The sequence below is a fragment of the Tigriopus californicus genome, chromosome 1, assembly GCF_007210705.1.
Source record: "Tigriopus californicus strain San Diego chromosome 1, Tcal_SD_v2.1, whole genome shotgun sequence".
Taxonomy (NCBI): domain Eukaryota; kingdom Metazoa; phylum Arthropoda; class Copepoda; order Harpacticoida; family Harpacticidae; genus Tigriopus; species Tigriopus californicus.
Genome location: NC_081440.1, coordinates 10,928,809 through 10,943,891, shown reverse-complemented (window position 1 = coordinate 10,943,891; position 15,083 = coordinate 10,928,809). Strand labels below are relative to the sequence as shown.

General features: G+C 41.6%; 2 protein-coding genes and 1 long non-coding RNA gene across 6 annotated transcripts; 2 read left to right on the top strand and 1 right to left on the bottom strand.

Annotated features, from left to right (window-relative positions):
- Positions 1 to 519: 519 nt before the first annotated feature.
- LOC131883215 (queuosine 5'-phosphate N-glycosylase/hydrolase-like) lies at positions 520 to 2,049 on the bottom strand. Of its 2 annotated transcripts, none has more exons than XM_059230622.1 (5): positions 1,871 to 2,049; positions 1,544 to 1,825; positions 1,290 to 1,473; positions 915 to 1,225; positions 520 to 850 (listed from the first exon to the last, which is right to left on the bottom strand). In XM_059230622.1, the coding sequence occupies exons 1-5, from the start codon at positions 1,961 to 1,963 to the stop codon at positions 605 to 607; spliced, it is 1,116 nt and encodes a 371-aa protein (XP_059086605.1). In that variant the 5' UTR covers positions 1,964 to 2,049; the 3' UTR covers positions 520 to 604. The 2 variants fall into 2 exon arrangements, with proteins under 2 accessions (XP_059086605.1, XP_059086612.1); XM_059230629.1 differs by having other exon boundaries at positions 1,544 to 1,813.
- Positions 2,050 to 7,402: 5,353 nt separating this feature from the next.
- On the top strand, positions 7,403 to 14,106 carry LOC131880976 (innexin inx3-like). 3 transcript variants are annotated; one of them, XM_059227725.1, is made up of 7 exons: positions 7,403 to 7,526; positions 11,015 to 11,130; positions 11,202 to 11,872; positions 11,934 to 12,168; positions 12,384 to 12,413; positions 12,816 to 12,998; positions 13,605 to 14,106. In XM_059227725.1, exons 2-6 carry the CDS (start codon positions 11,086 to 11,088, stop codon positions 12,951 to 12,953), a joined length of 1,119 nt encoding a protein of 372 aa, XP_059083708.1. In that variant the 5' UTR covers positions 7,403 to 7,526; positions 11,015 to 11,085; the 3' UTR covers positions 12,954 to 12,998; positions 13,605 to 14,106. The 3 variants fall into 3 exon arrangements, with proteins under 3 accessions (XP_059083708.1, XP_059083700.1, XP_059083716.1); XM_059227717.1 differs by lacking the exon at positions 7,403 to 7,526 and adding an exon at positions 8,621 to 8,902; XM_059227733.1 differs by lacking the exons at positions 7,403 to 7,526; positions 12,384 to 12,413 and adding an exon at positions 8,645 to 8,902.
- Positions 14,107 to 14,285: 179 nt separating this feature from the next.
- On the top strand, positions 14,286 to 14,717 carry LOC131893605 (uncharacterized). Its single transcript, XR_009374722.1, has 2 exons — positions 14,286 to 14,369; positions 14,451 to 14,717. It is a non-coding gene; the product is annotated as an uncharacterized LOC131893605 (long non-coding RNA).
- The last annotated feature ends 366 nt before the right edge of the window (positions 14,718 to 15,083 follow it).

Sequence of the window (15,083 nt, the reverse complement as noted above, 5' to 3'; positions counted from 1 at the left end):
ACTCTCATACTTCTATAATGCTGGCCTAGTGTACGAGCACATGTGACAGAATGCTTCATATGGTGGATGGTAGTTCCTTTGATTTTCAGTCCATGGTTGGCATCTCAAATCGTTCAGATCATTTTGATCCGTTTAGAAGCTCAGTCAGTCGGAAAAGTTGGTCAAAGGAACTTACAATAAAACAACGGTGACAAAATGACAATAACGTGGTTCTGGTCATTGATCGTCTTTTATTTTGTTTTTACTACGAGTACTGGATTTAGTGAAAGTGTCCGTACCCGTGGAGCAGTTCTTATGCCGTATCCGATCTTTAACAATAAGAATGGGGACGAGCTTCTTCTACTGGGTACCGAGAAAGCCAAGAACTTGGCAAGGAATAGACGGATCACCAAAATGAACCAACTGAAAGTGGACGATCAAGTTAAGAAATTGAAAAGAGCCAAGATCCTGGAAAAGACGCTTAATGATTCGCAAGAGGAGAAGAGCAAGAGTTTTGTGCGAAGAACGTGGACCCCTGCGCAACTTTAAAACATCCCACAATGTTTGATTTATTCATTTATGGTCGAGAGGCACCTCTCTCAAAACTTGTTCCAATCCGAGGTTCTTAATAATAAATTGATCTGGTCTTATGATACGGGAATTTTTCCATCTCTTTTGCCTTCTCTCGACGGAATCCCCAAAGGAAATAATCCACCAATATGGCATTCACTCTTATGGTGGGATCTAATTGCTTCTTCCGCACTTCTTCTACAATCACGTCCACGGCCTTAATGGAACAACCACGAATTTCCATCTCAAAAGGGTGTCCAAAGGCCAACTCTTCGTTAGTGTTCAATTGATCCAACAAAGCCTGTCAGAGTGAAAATTGATTATTTCAATCTAAGCTTTGATGATTGCGGAAGGAAAGTACAAACCTCCGAATATTTGAATGCACCGAAGTACTGTAAACTCTGAGGCACTCGGTAATCCGCAAACATGGTTAAACTATCGATGTCTTCAAACTTTCCCAGATCTTGACCTTCAAACAAGCACCACAAATCAGAGATGAAAATCTGAGCCCGTTTGAAGAAGGACACTCGGCGGTCAGCATCGAACTCAGCGCTGTCATTAAAGCATTCAAAATCGGACGTCAATTTGGTCAAAAGGCTCTGAGCCGATCCCTTGGCAGACAGGATTAGGTTCTTAACCGAGTTCTCATATTTGCTCTTGAGTATGTTAGATGCCTCTGCAAAGGGGTTTTAGTATGATCCGATGCGTCATTGAAAGGGTTCTTTTTATAAGGAAGTTACCTTGAAGACATCGGACTCGATCAGGAATCAAGGGACACGACACGCCTTGATCTCCTTTCAGGTACCCGTCAAGTTGATCCTCCGTTATTGTTCCAAAGAAATCTGGATCCGTCAATGGAATCCCTTGATCTAGAGTACGATTGATGGCGGCACAGAGACTCAGATATCCCGTGTAGCGATTACCCTAATTGATAAGTCCACATAAATAGTAAGTTGACTTCAGTATTTTGACTTTCTTTCAAAGACGGGTTTACCTTGTAAGTAATTGCATATTGAGGTTGATCTTCTTGATGCCAGAACGAAAAATTTAGAACATCCGCAAAGAACACCCATTTAGCTCCGGCTTCATCGGCAGATTGGGGGTGAATTTCCGTCTTCTTGAAGAGATCCTCCATACGAAGCCCACCTTGCTTCAATCGATCAGCGAGAAATTCCGCGCACTTCTTCACGCCATCATGATCAATGACAATATTTTGGGCATTTTTGGCCACAAGCTCGCCGGATTCCCGCGGTGACAGACAGCCCTGCAAGACCAACTGTGACATTAACGCATAATATTGTAGATAATCGCTTGATGTTACCTTGGTCATGATGTCAGTGATTGGTGTGAAGCAAGGTCCGATCGACTTCGGGATGGTCCTTGCATCAACTAAGGCACCCCGCAGAGATGGCATTGATCATGCTCTCGTAAGCATGAGGCAACAAGTCGGTTCCCAGACAAACACGCCACCTCTCTTTTCATCGCTTCTTTCCTTCGAAGCATGCTCAAGGTAGATAGGAAATCAGGCATGCTCAAACCAGGCGTCTGAATTTAAACGAGAGTACGTACATACTGTAGGTTCGTTATTGGATTTCGGAATTGAAGCCAGAATCTCCCAACCTCAAAATTACGACCAATTTTACCACAAATACTCCAAAAGCCTTAATTAAAGTGAATTGGTAGATGAAATCTATTTTTAGTAAAAACTGCAAACCAGATATTGTAATAAGAGCTGTGTTTTTTTGTCGAAAGACTTAACCTCTATCGATACTCTTTCGTATATTTCATTGGTTAGCTTTATTCATTTCAATTTGACCATGATTTCCTGTGAAACTCAATAGGAATTAAATCTTAGATATTTATGATCATTGCGAGTCATCTGGTGTCAATTGTTTTTTCTCCTAAAATCAGAATATTGCTTAAAGTTATATGTAACAAGTATTTACAAAAGCTTTGAAATAAGAAATTGATAACCAACAACCAAGAATTATAGCATAATGTGTATTCATTTTGATATTTATTAGCTTCCTACTCCTTTAAGATCATGTTTTTCAATCTTTCCTGTTACGACGGAAAACCAAAGTCCCTATCCTGAAGCAGAAGGACATTCCTTCATTCCTTTCAGACCTTTCACAACTTGATTACTTTTATCCTCTTGTTTTAAAGACTGTTTTAACACTCCTGGGAATGACATCCCGAATAGTTCAAGATGATAAACCAATAATACTTATTTGTCTTCATATACATGTGACATCTGATGCACTAAAGAATTAGCGTTGGCGGATCTGGTTAGCATAGTCATGACTGCATAGTTATAGCTTCATAGTCATAGTTATAACTAATGTGGAATCCCTAGGCCTTCAAGTTACTCGCAAAAACATTATTATTGGTGACTTGTAACCGCTTTCATTTTCAAAGAAGAACCTTGGCTGCATGCAGTATTGATTTTTCCCTTTGTCTAGACGAAAAATACCTAGCCAGGAAAATGTGGAAGGAACGAGAAGGGGTGGAATGTATTGAGTATTTGTTGACCAACCAAGGCAAAGGGAGGAAACGAAACGAGATGAGAGACGTTAAGTCGTCTGCGCCAAAAGAAGCACAATCTTTGTTCCACGCTCCTCACCCTTCAGTTGTTCGTACATTGGATGATGTTGTTGCCATGTTGTAGAGCAACTTCTGGATAGAGGGATGGAAATGTGCGAGCGTAGAAAGTAGAGAAAGAAGCATCAACCCTCGAGATCTCGGTCTTGTTCACTGGAAGAAACAGATGTGTGGATGGACGAAAGTATCAAAAGCGTCTTCAAGGGGACAAAAAATGTAGTTGAAGATCAACGAACTGGGCATACGAAAATACTAGACCGATAAAAGCGGAGTGAGTAAGAATGGAAGGCTCGGGAAGTGCGTGTACCCTCATCTTTTGAGTAGTTAACATGACGAAATAAAAATTTCCACGATTTGCCAGGGCTTCGAGGCACAACAACAGACTTTGAAAGCCATCGAGTTTCTGATGATGATATGACGTCGAACGTGTGAGAGTGAGGTGGGTTGGTTTCATTGTTCTTGGTCGTCAATAGCTTGGTGGTTGTGATAATAACAGGTGTCTTGGAATGGCTCCTTCCGATGAAAATCGTTTCCTCTGTGTCCCAAGGTACTCGAGGTAAGCCAAGATAATATTTTGAAGTGCACTTTGAATGATTTGGCCATCGCGATTCGAGAGGAGAGATGAGCCAAGCTAAGACAATTATATGCAAATAATATTTAAAGGGACATATTAAAGCGTTAGTCCAAGTGTAAAGACATTGAACTTGGAATATTTTAGCCCTTCAGTGTATAAACAACGATCAAGATTAAGATTTTGAAAGTCGAGCAACATTGCTCGCAAATTCAGTCCATTTTGTAAGGAATTAAGTGCATGCCATCAAGTAAAAAAATCAAGTGGCATTCGATTTCGATTTTGTTTTTTACACATTCCTTGTCACGAGTTGATTGTTACGTGGAGAGCAAAGTTTGGACTCCTCCGACTGAAATCGTTGTTAAGGTTTTGGTCATGCATACCAAAATGAAAGGGGTCCTCTGAATTTGTCGAATCTCAATAAACCGAGGGACTTTATTTTTTTGCGGACTTGCTTAACGCTGCTGGGATTGGAATCCTAGCAGATCAAGACGAGAATTTTATTCATTTTATTTAACTTTTATTGATAATCATTATTTGATCGACCAACGAATTAGAGTTGGCTGATCTGGCTAACCCTATAACATAAGGTTGATCGGGCATTTTAGTCTAAAACTTGTCCAAGTCTGACTTAAACTCTGCTACTGGATCAACACCTATATACTTCCCACGAATATTTCAAAGCAGCAAATTGAACAATGAAGGAGCCCGAGAAAGAACAGAGGTGGACTTCATTATTTTGACTAGCCTGGATTCTCGAGGGCTTGAAGGAGCTCTCAAAACGCACGTTAAGCCTTTACGGTCACTAGAATTGACCCTAAATCCTGGGTTGGGACAAATGTACAATATCAGATACCCCTCGTACCTTCTCTGAATACTGTACAATCCCAACCTTTCTTCCTTTCCCAATACGAGAGCTCTCTCATACCCTCAATGTTCCTAGTAAAATATCTTTGGACATGTTCGACATTTTGCAAACCCGGTGAACTAATTGGAGCCCAGATGGGAGAGGCATATTCAAGATGCGGCTGAACAATCGACTTGTACAGAGCTAGCATCGTAATACTGTCTCTGGACTTAAACGTGCGATATATCCAACCACATGTTTGAAAAGCTTTACCAACTTTCAATTGGATATGCTCATCGAACTTTCCATTATTTTGGAGGACTACATCTACATCCTTCATGGATGAGATTTGCTGAATGCCTTTACCTTCATCATCTAATAGTGGAGTGTCTAATGACGTCGACCCAAAGGTCATTGAGCGGAATGAGGTGAGAAAAACGCACTTGCCCAGCAGTTTACAATTTTTAGTTCGTTAACTGGAACAAAATTCAATGTGAAAGCAGAACAAATCCAAAGTATTTACTTTTTGTTGTTATAAATGAAAGAGAGCCAGCCAGGTTGAGTCGCTTTGAGTTTCGCATTTAAAGGAATGAGAAATGATTGAGATATTGCATTAAGTCAAACGCAAGAGCATTCATCCTTTGTTGTTCTTCTCGCTCTTTTTAAAGGAAAACATGATGTTTCCTAGCAAGAGCTTATTTCATAAAATTGAACAATTAGATACAAAAACTGAACATATTTACCTATATGAGGAACAAGTGTGATTCTTGCCGGCATTACTCATCATCAGGGCTCAGATACAAAGTCAGATAATGACAAATAGGTTTTTCAAAATAAATAACTATTCTCTAATGCAAATACGGGTTTGCTCGATTGTTGCAAAAAAAGGAATACAAAAGAAAAACTATTAAATATTTCTTCCACAATTTTGACCTGATGCCAAATTTCAAGAACATTCGATTTTTCACCTTTTTTCCTCACGGTAACCAAGCCTGGGGGAAAACAAAATATTTTGTTTTAAAATCCTTTTCTGTTTGTAACGCATTGTTCAATGTGGTGAATTTTTATGCGCCAATGAAGAAAATCAGTTTCACAATGGTGAGATGTTGTGAATTTTGTGCACTTCAAAGAAGATCTGGATGACACAAATAATTGCTTGCCTCTTGGTTTGAAATATTTCAAACAGGGTCCCAAAAGGTTTTAACAATATTTGTTTGCTTATTACGGACTCAGATGACAGTTCTCTCCCTTGGCCAGCCTAGGGTTAATGGGTGTTCCAATGAACATATTTGTTCGCTCCGTTTTCACAGCTAGCCGTCATTAACTCTTACCTAACCCTCGGAAATAACTGGAGGTTCTCCCATTCAAGCTCTTAAAGCAACAACTCAATATATAAATATCAGAGAGAAACTTGCACTCGTCTGTCCAGGGATCAATGCAGTGTAATGCTGAGAGCTTTAACATACACCTAAACAATTCAAATAGTGGATCAAAAAAAAGCATCTTCGCAAAATTTTGAATATGTAATACAAATAGCATAACTTTTTACCGAGAAAACGCCCTTTGCTAATTTTTGTTGCAAAATTTCATGTTTTTTTGTCTTTAAAGCGGTTTAATATACTGCATTTTATTCAATCCTTTTTGGGAAGAACAATTTCTTGCAAGGATGAATGTCTTGAAATGTCAATTTAATCGTTCATAAAGAATGCTTCAGTCAAAAAAATGTAAGTGATCTCCAAAAAAGGCTGTGAGAGAGAGAAGTTAATTTACATAAGTTTGTGACTTTTATGAATGTGCTCTGATGTAACATCATACATTTGTTACTTAAAGGAGCCAACTGATAACTATCAATATCTTATGAACCAATTGGTTTGAATGGTTTTTCCATTTTTTAAATAGTTTGTCTCTCAATTGTGGTTATGAGTTTAGCACTTTGTATATTTCATTCTTGTCCAAGTTTGTTTGCTAAGGTTAAGTGGTTCAAAGTTTTTTAGCCTTTGAAAAATATTCAGTTTGAATTTGGTTATTAGGTATCGAAGATATATTTAACTGGATTATTTGGTTGTAAGGTAAACCAAATATTTTGCAAACGCTTCTTTAAGGTCTTGGGATTCTATTCTATTTTACTTTAACAGAAAAGCTTCAATTTGCAGGGCTTTTATGAGAAAATAAAGCAAGATCTAGGAACCTTTGAAATTGAATCATCATTTTAAAAGAACCTTTTGCGAAACTTGGGGCGTAAGAACTTCGTTTTGTTTAATATCGCTTCCACACCAAATAATGCATGATGGCTTGCTTTTGGTCTATAAGAACAGTTTTTGTATAATTTACTTCTTTGCCACAAAATGAAGCTCATGACACCATTTACAAACAATTTGACCTTTGAAATGTCACAGACTTTATCTCAGAGTTTTCCGTGATACTCCAGTGCTTTCTAGGACCAAGGGTTAACATTTTAGGATTTTTGCGAGTTAGCTGTATGGTCTCCGATATCTCCTTTTTTAACGGCTATTCTCGACAGTTACTAGTACAAAGAACAAGATGCAGAGATCTCTTTAGTGTTGTCAAATCTGTGACACGTCTGGATGGTCTGGATGTCTAATTATATCATCCACATCCTTCCTGGGAAAGTATGAACATGTCTCGCTTTGAACTTTGATGTTTCCCCAAAAACATTTGGGCGGAGAAAAGCCTTCAAAACATTTATCATTGATTTAAAGTTTTAACTTTTTTTCTGAGGACTGCTCATTACGTTCTACTTTTACATAATGCGTTCATGCTTGATGGCACGTCATTAAATTCCAACGCAACAATAATGTCAATTTTAAGCCATTTGGTTTGATTCCTCTGGGATTCTCATTTTCTGGAACTTGCCTGACAAATGCAGTACTGTCGCGAAACGAGTTGTGAGTTTTAAGTTGGCGTCAATCCATTGATTGCCGGTTCGCCGAATACGAGGTAAGTCATTCCAGTTCCAGGGACTCTAAAGCTCTAGCTAGCATCCTTGGTTATTCCTATGGAGTAAAAGACACAAGCAGGCAAGTTCAAGCAACTATTTTGGGATTGCGGTAGGGCAGTTCTTGAACTTCTTGCTGTTCTCTCAGAACTTGATTGTGTGTGGGCTTATCAAACTGACATCTTTTAAGAATATCTGTTTGGAGCAATATATTTCTTGGGAAGAGTGCCTGTCTTTGAGAATTCTCAAGGATTGTAGAGGTTGAAACTTAGTAGATCAAAGCATTCATGCAACTACTCCATGATCAGGTTCCTGCTACTCTACCAAAAATTGACTCCCAAGGATTTTGAGCTCCTGCTGCGAGTACTTTAAGTGCGCTATCAGCTACAGGACGAAGTTCCTCTTACCAATGAAATTGGAGCCGTATTTCCAATGATTATCTAGTCAAATATACATTTGACGGACTCGCAATGCTCGCAATACACACATGAGTTCTTGCGCTTCTAACTGAGATTGATCCAGTGACCGAGAAATACATTGGTACCTCTGCTTCAACGTTCCTCGTACAAATAACATTTATCGTACTGTCCAAAAAAGTGAACCAAAAAGAGACTTGGAAATATCTCAATCTCAACTCAACTCGAGCTGTAGTCATAACTCGTCCAAAAGTATGCTTCTTTGTGGTGAAACCAGTAACCCTAAAGAAATATGGCGAGGGGTTCATCAGTCGGATCCGTCGCCCGGGATAGCGTTGGGAGTTGCTGGGACGGTTGGGAGACTTGGGACGCTGCGAGGGCAGGAGACGACACACCATCAATGCTTCTCGTCCTCCCTGTGGTTCTCGTACACGCCACGCTCCCCTAGACACATCCTCACACTCACACACAAAGCCTGTCTCGTACAGTACTGGATTCGTTTGTAAATTGTTCAGCTTGCTGGTGGACAAACTGGTCGGGATGGACGACGCCAACATCAGGGAGCACAAACGGCACCATTCCATCGATCCCTAGCTTGCTCCAAGAGCAGAGCAGCACAGGACGAGGTGCACGAATCTGCTTCTCTTTGCTCTCAGCACCGATCTGTCCATGAATAGTGAACACGCCAACGACGAATTCGAGCAAACGGCAGCCACTCGATGGGTGGGTGCCCTGTGAAAACGACTCCGCTGAAGGAGACTCCGATCAATCGGACAAGGAGGAGTCCGACTGCCAAAGAGAAAAAACGAAACTTCACGAGGACTCAAACAGAGCTCCAGCCATCGCCAACGGAGCTCAGTTGATCCGACCAGTGATTGGAGTGTCGTTTGGGGGTGTGACATCAGGGGTGTGTTTGTGTTGAGGCGGGGCAGTGCCCTTTGGCTGGCCAAGAACACGGGAAGGTAAGAAGCCGAGTTTCCCCTGGTCAAAAATGACATCAAGCTCCCGGGCTAGTTGGGCTACCTGGGGCTGGTTGAGGAGAGAAACCGATTATTGGGAAGGGCGGGTGAGGATGAGATGGCCGAAAAGATCAAGGCCAGGCTTGAGAATCCGACTTGAAAACCGGCTGCAATCTAATTGCCATGCCTAGCACCGGGGGCTTCAGTTGGCCTTTGGATTTCCGACTGAAGCCATCTCGTTGGGCTGATTGGTTGTTTGCTTGGAAAAGATTGAAATGCTCCTGCATGCTTTGTCATGGGACTGACAATGGTATGATGAAGGAAAAAGGAATGATGGAGGGTTCTTCCTCTTGAGGAATCTGTTCTCAAGCTGAACCGTGATCGTTGTTATGGAACTTAACTTTTATCCAAGAAACGGAGAGTGCCTACCTTACTTCAAATATTTTCTATGATAGCCAACAACGGGTGGAAGTACGAGTGTGTATGTTTAAGCTTTGCTTGATCACATTATGTGCATTCATGCCTTGATGCGAGGCGTCCGCTCTCGTCTTCTAAGTCTATGTGATCCATTTGGAAATTGAAAAAGAACATTTTTGAGAAGCTCTCGTGTCCAAACTCAATTGCATCATTCTGTTGGGCTTTGCCCTCTCAGAAGTGAAGGTTAAAAGCGAAGCTTAATCTACATCGGGAATGCTAGGCTTGGTGGATATCGGCCCACTTGGAATTATTTATTTTGTACTGACAAAATGATGGTACTGAGCAAGCTGATGTGATGCACGAAGTAGTATTTGCATTAGACACACACCCTTCCTTCCTTCATCAATGACTTCTCAGTTGAGGTTTGTTCGTGACTCGATAGAAATTCTCAGAGTCGATTCCAAATTTTCGGGAAAACACCCTGATTTGCGTGTAGAGAATTAGGGGGACAAACCAAACAGGTTGCTTCCAATTCTTTTTTTGGTTATTTTTAGATTGTTATTTTTTTTCGATGCTAATTTTGTGCAAATTTAATCCTTAAAGAGCCTTGTCTGCACATTCATGATGCTCTCCAAAACGTAGATAATCCTGTCGTTTTAAAGGAGATCTTTAAAAGCATTAGCTTTAGCATTAGCCGGGACAGGAAAAGGGAAACGAAAACCTTGGTAAGAACGGAAGTGATAAAAACATGGCTCGAGGCCCAACAAACGTATTGTTATAGATCGGCGTTAATATTAAAAAGATGTACTCCGGTTCAAATATCTATGCTCTCTAACATTTAGCATCAACTCGCGAACGGCTCTCGTATCGTGTCAAGTTTGGAAGACAATCTTAAAGAAAACCTGTTTCTTATCCTTCAACCATCATGTCTTCTTTCTTGGACGTTGTTAGAGTTGTCATGATGATTTCTACATACTAGCCAGATGAATTCAAACTTTTTCTTCTCCAAAGCAAGGATTGTAGACTTCTCAAACGAGTTTCCGTTCCAACCGACACAGATTTGAATGAGGTCTCCAAATTGGTGCCTATTAGTTTTTGCATTTTGATTTCACGACGACTTGATGGTGCGCCCTTTTCATCATAGCTCACACAGAAATGTACAATGCTGTCGCGTACGTAGTACTCGGCAGAATTCTGATACGTCGTACAATAGCACTTTCAAAAGAAAGTCCTTTGTTTCTCGCTGACTTGACCTTGAAAAGACGTCTTTCGTGTGAATGGTGGGCGGGATCAGGGAGGGAGAAGATGCGTTCCATTTGGTCGAATAAGAGAAGAGCCCAGTAAACATCCACATACATCATCCATCCATCCCTGCATGAAGTGGACCAATGTGCAATAGAATGGGTTTGTTGTAGAACTCGGGGCATGGTCTACTTTGGAGACACCATTCGTCTTCTCTAAATCTCTCTCTCAGCGGTGTTCCCGTTCTTTCCCCAGAGTCGAGCTTACGGTGCGGCCTGAACCTATGCATTCATCTTAAACCGTCTTAGCAAGTTTTGTGCCGCGGGTTTGCCCATGGCTGGAAATGTGAGATAATTTGAGGGAAATCCATAACAAGACCCTTCACCCACGCTCTTTTGTGACTCTGAAGTTTCGCAACATAGTAATTGGATTTGTTTTGCGTTTTCAATTTTTCAGGATTCCCTACCGCATCCGACTTTGGTTCCATATTGTCATTTGTAGTGTGACCTTCTCCACCAACTAACGCCATGGCTGTGATGGGATTGTTGATGCCTGTGGCGGGCCTGATCAAGGTAATCAGTCTCACGTCAATCACTTTACTTGTTTTTGAATTGTATCAATCTATTTCTAATCTTCTCTCTAGGTCCGCTACCGTGGCGCCAAAGCGGATATCGATTCGCCATTCTTCAAGTTGCACTATCGCACGTCAGCCACGTTTTGCTTCATCAGTTGTCTTCTGGTCACTGCCAACGATCTCATTGGTTCCACCATTGACTGTATCAGTGGCACCATCCCTGGCAATGTTCTCAATACATATTGTTGGATTATGTCCACTTTCTCCGTGCCGAGTAAACCGGGTGGTGTCCACGGCGAAGACTATGCCTATCAGGGTGTGGAGCCCCTTGGAGATCCCAATGATCGAGTGATTCATGCCTATTATCAGTGGGTGCCATTTGTCTTGTTCTTCCAAGGGTTGCTCTTCTATTTCCCCCATTGGCTTTGGAAGACGTTCGAGGACCGCAAATTGGACAAAATCACCAGCGGACTTCGCGGTCGGACACTCTCGTTGGATGAACGCAAGGACCAATGCTCGATCTTGGTCAAATATGTCACGGAAACGTTTCACATGCATAACTTCTATGCATTCAAATACTTCATTTGCGATATACTAAACTTCATCAATGTCATCGTTCAGATCTACATGATCAACGCCTTCCTTGGCGGAGTATTCATGGCTTATGGTTCGGATGTCTTGTATTGGTCAGAAAGTGCGTCTGAAACCCGCACTGATCCCATGATTGATGTCTTCCCAAGGTATGAAGAAATAAAAAAACAACTTGACATTTGACACTATCCATGCACCTCTTTGTTACAGAATCACAAAGTGCAACTTCTACAAATATGGTCCTTCTGGAACGATCGAGAGACATGATGCCATGTGCGTTCTGGCCTTAAACATCATCAACGAGAAGATTTACGTGTTCCTTTGGTTTTGGTACATTATCTTGGCCGTCATGACCTCCCTCTACCTTCTGTATGTTCTGGCCGTGGTCGCTGTTCCCTCCATGCGACGAGTTATGGTGGAGAGAAATGCCAAATTTGACATCAAGGTTCGTTTATAGCGTGTTATTTCTGACAGCTCTATTGAAAATGTCCTACTTGTTGGGTAACATTCTATACCTTGTACTACGTAAAGGAGACCCTTTGGGCTTGGCCTTGCAGGTCAAATGGCCAAGCTGATTACATGTCAGGAGGGCATACTTGGCATTGAAACTCGAACCTACTTTATGGAGGTGTTGATGGTGATTTACTCTTTCTTTTATAGCTTAACAGAGACAAGGCTTTGAAGCAGAAGGTGAGAAGGGAAGCGCCTCGTTTATGGTGGATAAAATGGATCCTTTGTTCGTAAAATTGAGAGCGGCTAGCGAAGTTGCGGGTCCGTGTCATGATAAACTCTGATCCACGTGTTAAATAGCTTTAATTTGGATCCATGTCTCTTTTTCGTTCGGTTCAGTAGAGCACGCATGTATGCACTGTGTATTCGAACTTCGTTGTTCGTATTACGTTCGTTAATGGCATGTTGTTGAAGGCTTACGTCAAAGGTTCTTATGTGGAGATCAATTTCTCGTTTTCATTTCCCTCTTTCGTGCCCCTTTTTTCTCGTTTCAATACTATACGATGACGTTGATGAATGTTGATCGTCATGTCATAATAACTAATTAGCATGATGACCAACTGGCTTACTCTGTGATTTCAGGAAAAGATGGATATTCTCATGCGCAAAGCCCAAATGGGGGATTGGTTTGTCATTTTCTTGTTAAGCAAGAACTTGGACTCTATTCTCTTCAAGGAGTTCATCGTCCAATTGGCCGATAAACTCAAAACTGACGCATAGGATGAACTTATCTGGGATACGGATCCTAGCCAGGTGCTATTACAAGTAAGTACATACACTCCCAGCCACCCCAAGTTTCGACCTCCCAAGTATCGCGAGTTCCTATCGTCTAAAGTTCGCTTCACTACCAAAGTGCTGATGTGGCTGAATAACGAAATGAAATCCGAGAATCGCCATTCTCACAGTAAATGGAGTTCGAAAAAATGAAACGTTGATTGGCCTTAAGATATGCTTCATGCATCCGCTAGCTTTTTCTCGTTTATAAAAGTGCCTCAATATCTGTGCTATTTCGTGGGCTTGGAGAGAAAATGAATTCAATCTTTCTGTTGAGCTGACGTGTGAAAGAGACATCGTAAATATCGCAAATAAAAAAGAAAACAAGAAACAATCCTCAACCTTGACGTCCACGTCCATTTTCCAATAGTTCATGTCTGAATCCTCACTTCCTCATTGGGGTACTACAATCCATTTGTACTTTTAGAAGCCCATGAATAAAGTCACACCTTTAAGATGTATTACCCAAAGGCATCCATTGCCAAATACCTCGCTTGCATGGAACTTGCAAGTACATACATATGTAGAAGGCTGGCCAAAAAGAGTGATATCTTCTGCTCTGTTAATACTCCTAGTAATTATGGTCCTTCTTTACAGGCCGAGGTCAATTCAGACTCTGACGATGAGGATCCTACAACCGCCGAGGATGACCCATTCCTTGCCACTCCACCCCCTTACTCTCGAAGAGATCACCCTAGTGCCCCCTCCCCTCGCGATGACCCACCCCATTCGCCTTCTCCACCCCTGCTCCCCGATCCCGATTCCGACGCCTCAACCACCGTGTCGGTTCATTCTACCGAAGTTTGAGTGCCAATCTTGGAATCTCAATCAAGCAAAGACCCCTGTCTGAAAGGAAAGTTCCCATCAAACGACAATCATCACCATCAGGATCATCAGCAACATAATTAGCACCATCATCGTCGTCGACCTCGCCGCCGAATAAGCCGTATCCTACTCAGAACCACTCAAGTTGCAACTCTTTTTCGACATAATTTTATCCTTTGACAAGTACTTGCCCAAGTACTTGAGTAGCATACCCTAATTCCAAATTGAAGTCATACATTAACCAAGACAAGAAAGAGCCTTGAATGAAAATCAACTCTGGGTAAGATGATGGCTAGGATCAGNCATGCCCAAAATCTCGTTTTGACGAGGGTCGGTGGGACCCAATTGCCAGAGAACCTGGCGATCCCATATCGATGGAAAAAATGGAAGCGGACCTTTGTCAAAGAATTATTGAGTGACCCACCCACCCTCCTGCTGTACGGCCAAGGCGGATGTTTGAGTAGCATACCCTAATTCCAAATTGAAGTCATACATTAACCAAGACAAGAAAGAGCCTTGAATGAAAATCAACTCTGGGTAAGATGATGGCTAGGATCAGGGTCCCAGATAGAGACCACGTAGTTTTTTAAGCAACCTGTAAGTAAATTTCTTCCCTAGGAATCAGGACGAGGACTAGCTTGAATAGAATTCTAGTTTTCTCGCTCCATTTCCGCCCATCACTACGGTGAGAATGCCCCATCTCCAAATTTCCCAGTTTCGTGTGCAAATGGCCGTGACTGGTGAATTTCTGTCGAATCCTCTCACTCGAAACTGTTTGCTCCATCTTTGAAGTTTGTTTCATTGAACTTGCGTGCTTTGAAGTCCCGACTTAATATGACGTAAAACAACATAGCATTACGAAGTAGCACGAAAAACGCATCCCCCTTAGTTTGTAAGGCCTTTCAAAATTATTCCACGGCCATTGGGCCTGTCGGATTTAGTTCTTAAGTCAATTGTTCTCAAAATATCTCAGATTGAATCTCCATGAGCAGCTTTAACCCACCATCATCCTTTCCGAAAAGAAACTGACTCATTCTATTCTCCCGACCTTCAACGAAGGGGGAAATCGAGGCAATATTTGTTTGCCTTATAAATGCCCTAGGTTTAAGGCTTGGGATAAGTTGTTCTTGTCCCTTGTGACTTTTTGACATTCTCCTCGACTTTTTTGACATAATCACGAAGACAAACGACTTCACCGAGAGGCTTCCCCCGACACAAGATTGAGATCAATGAGCCAAAAGACAAACGTGG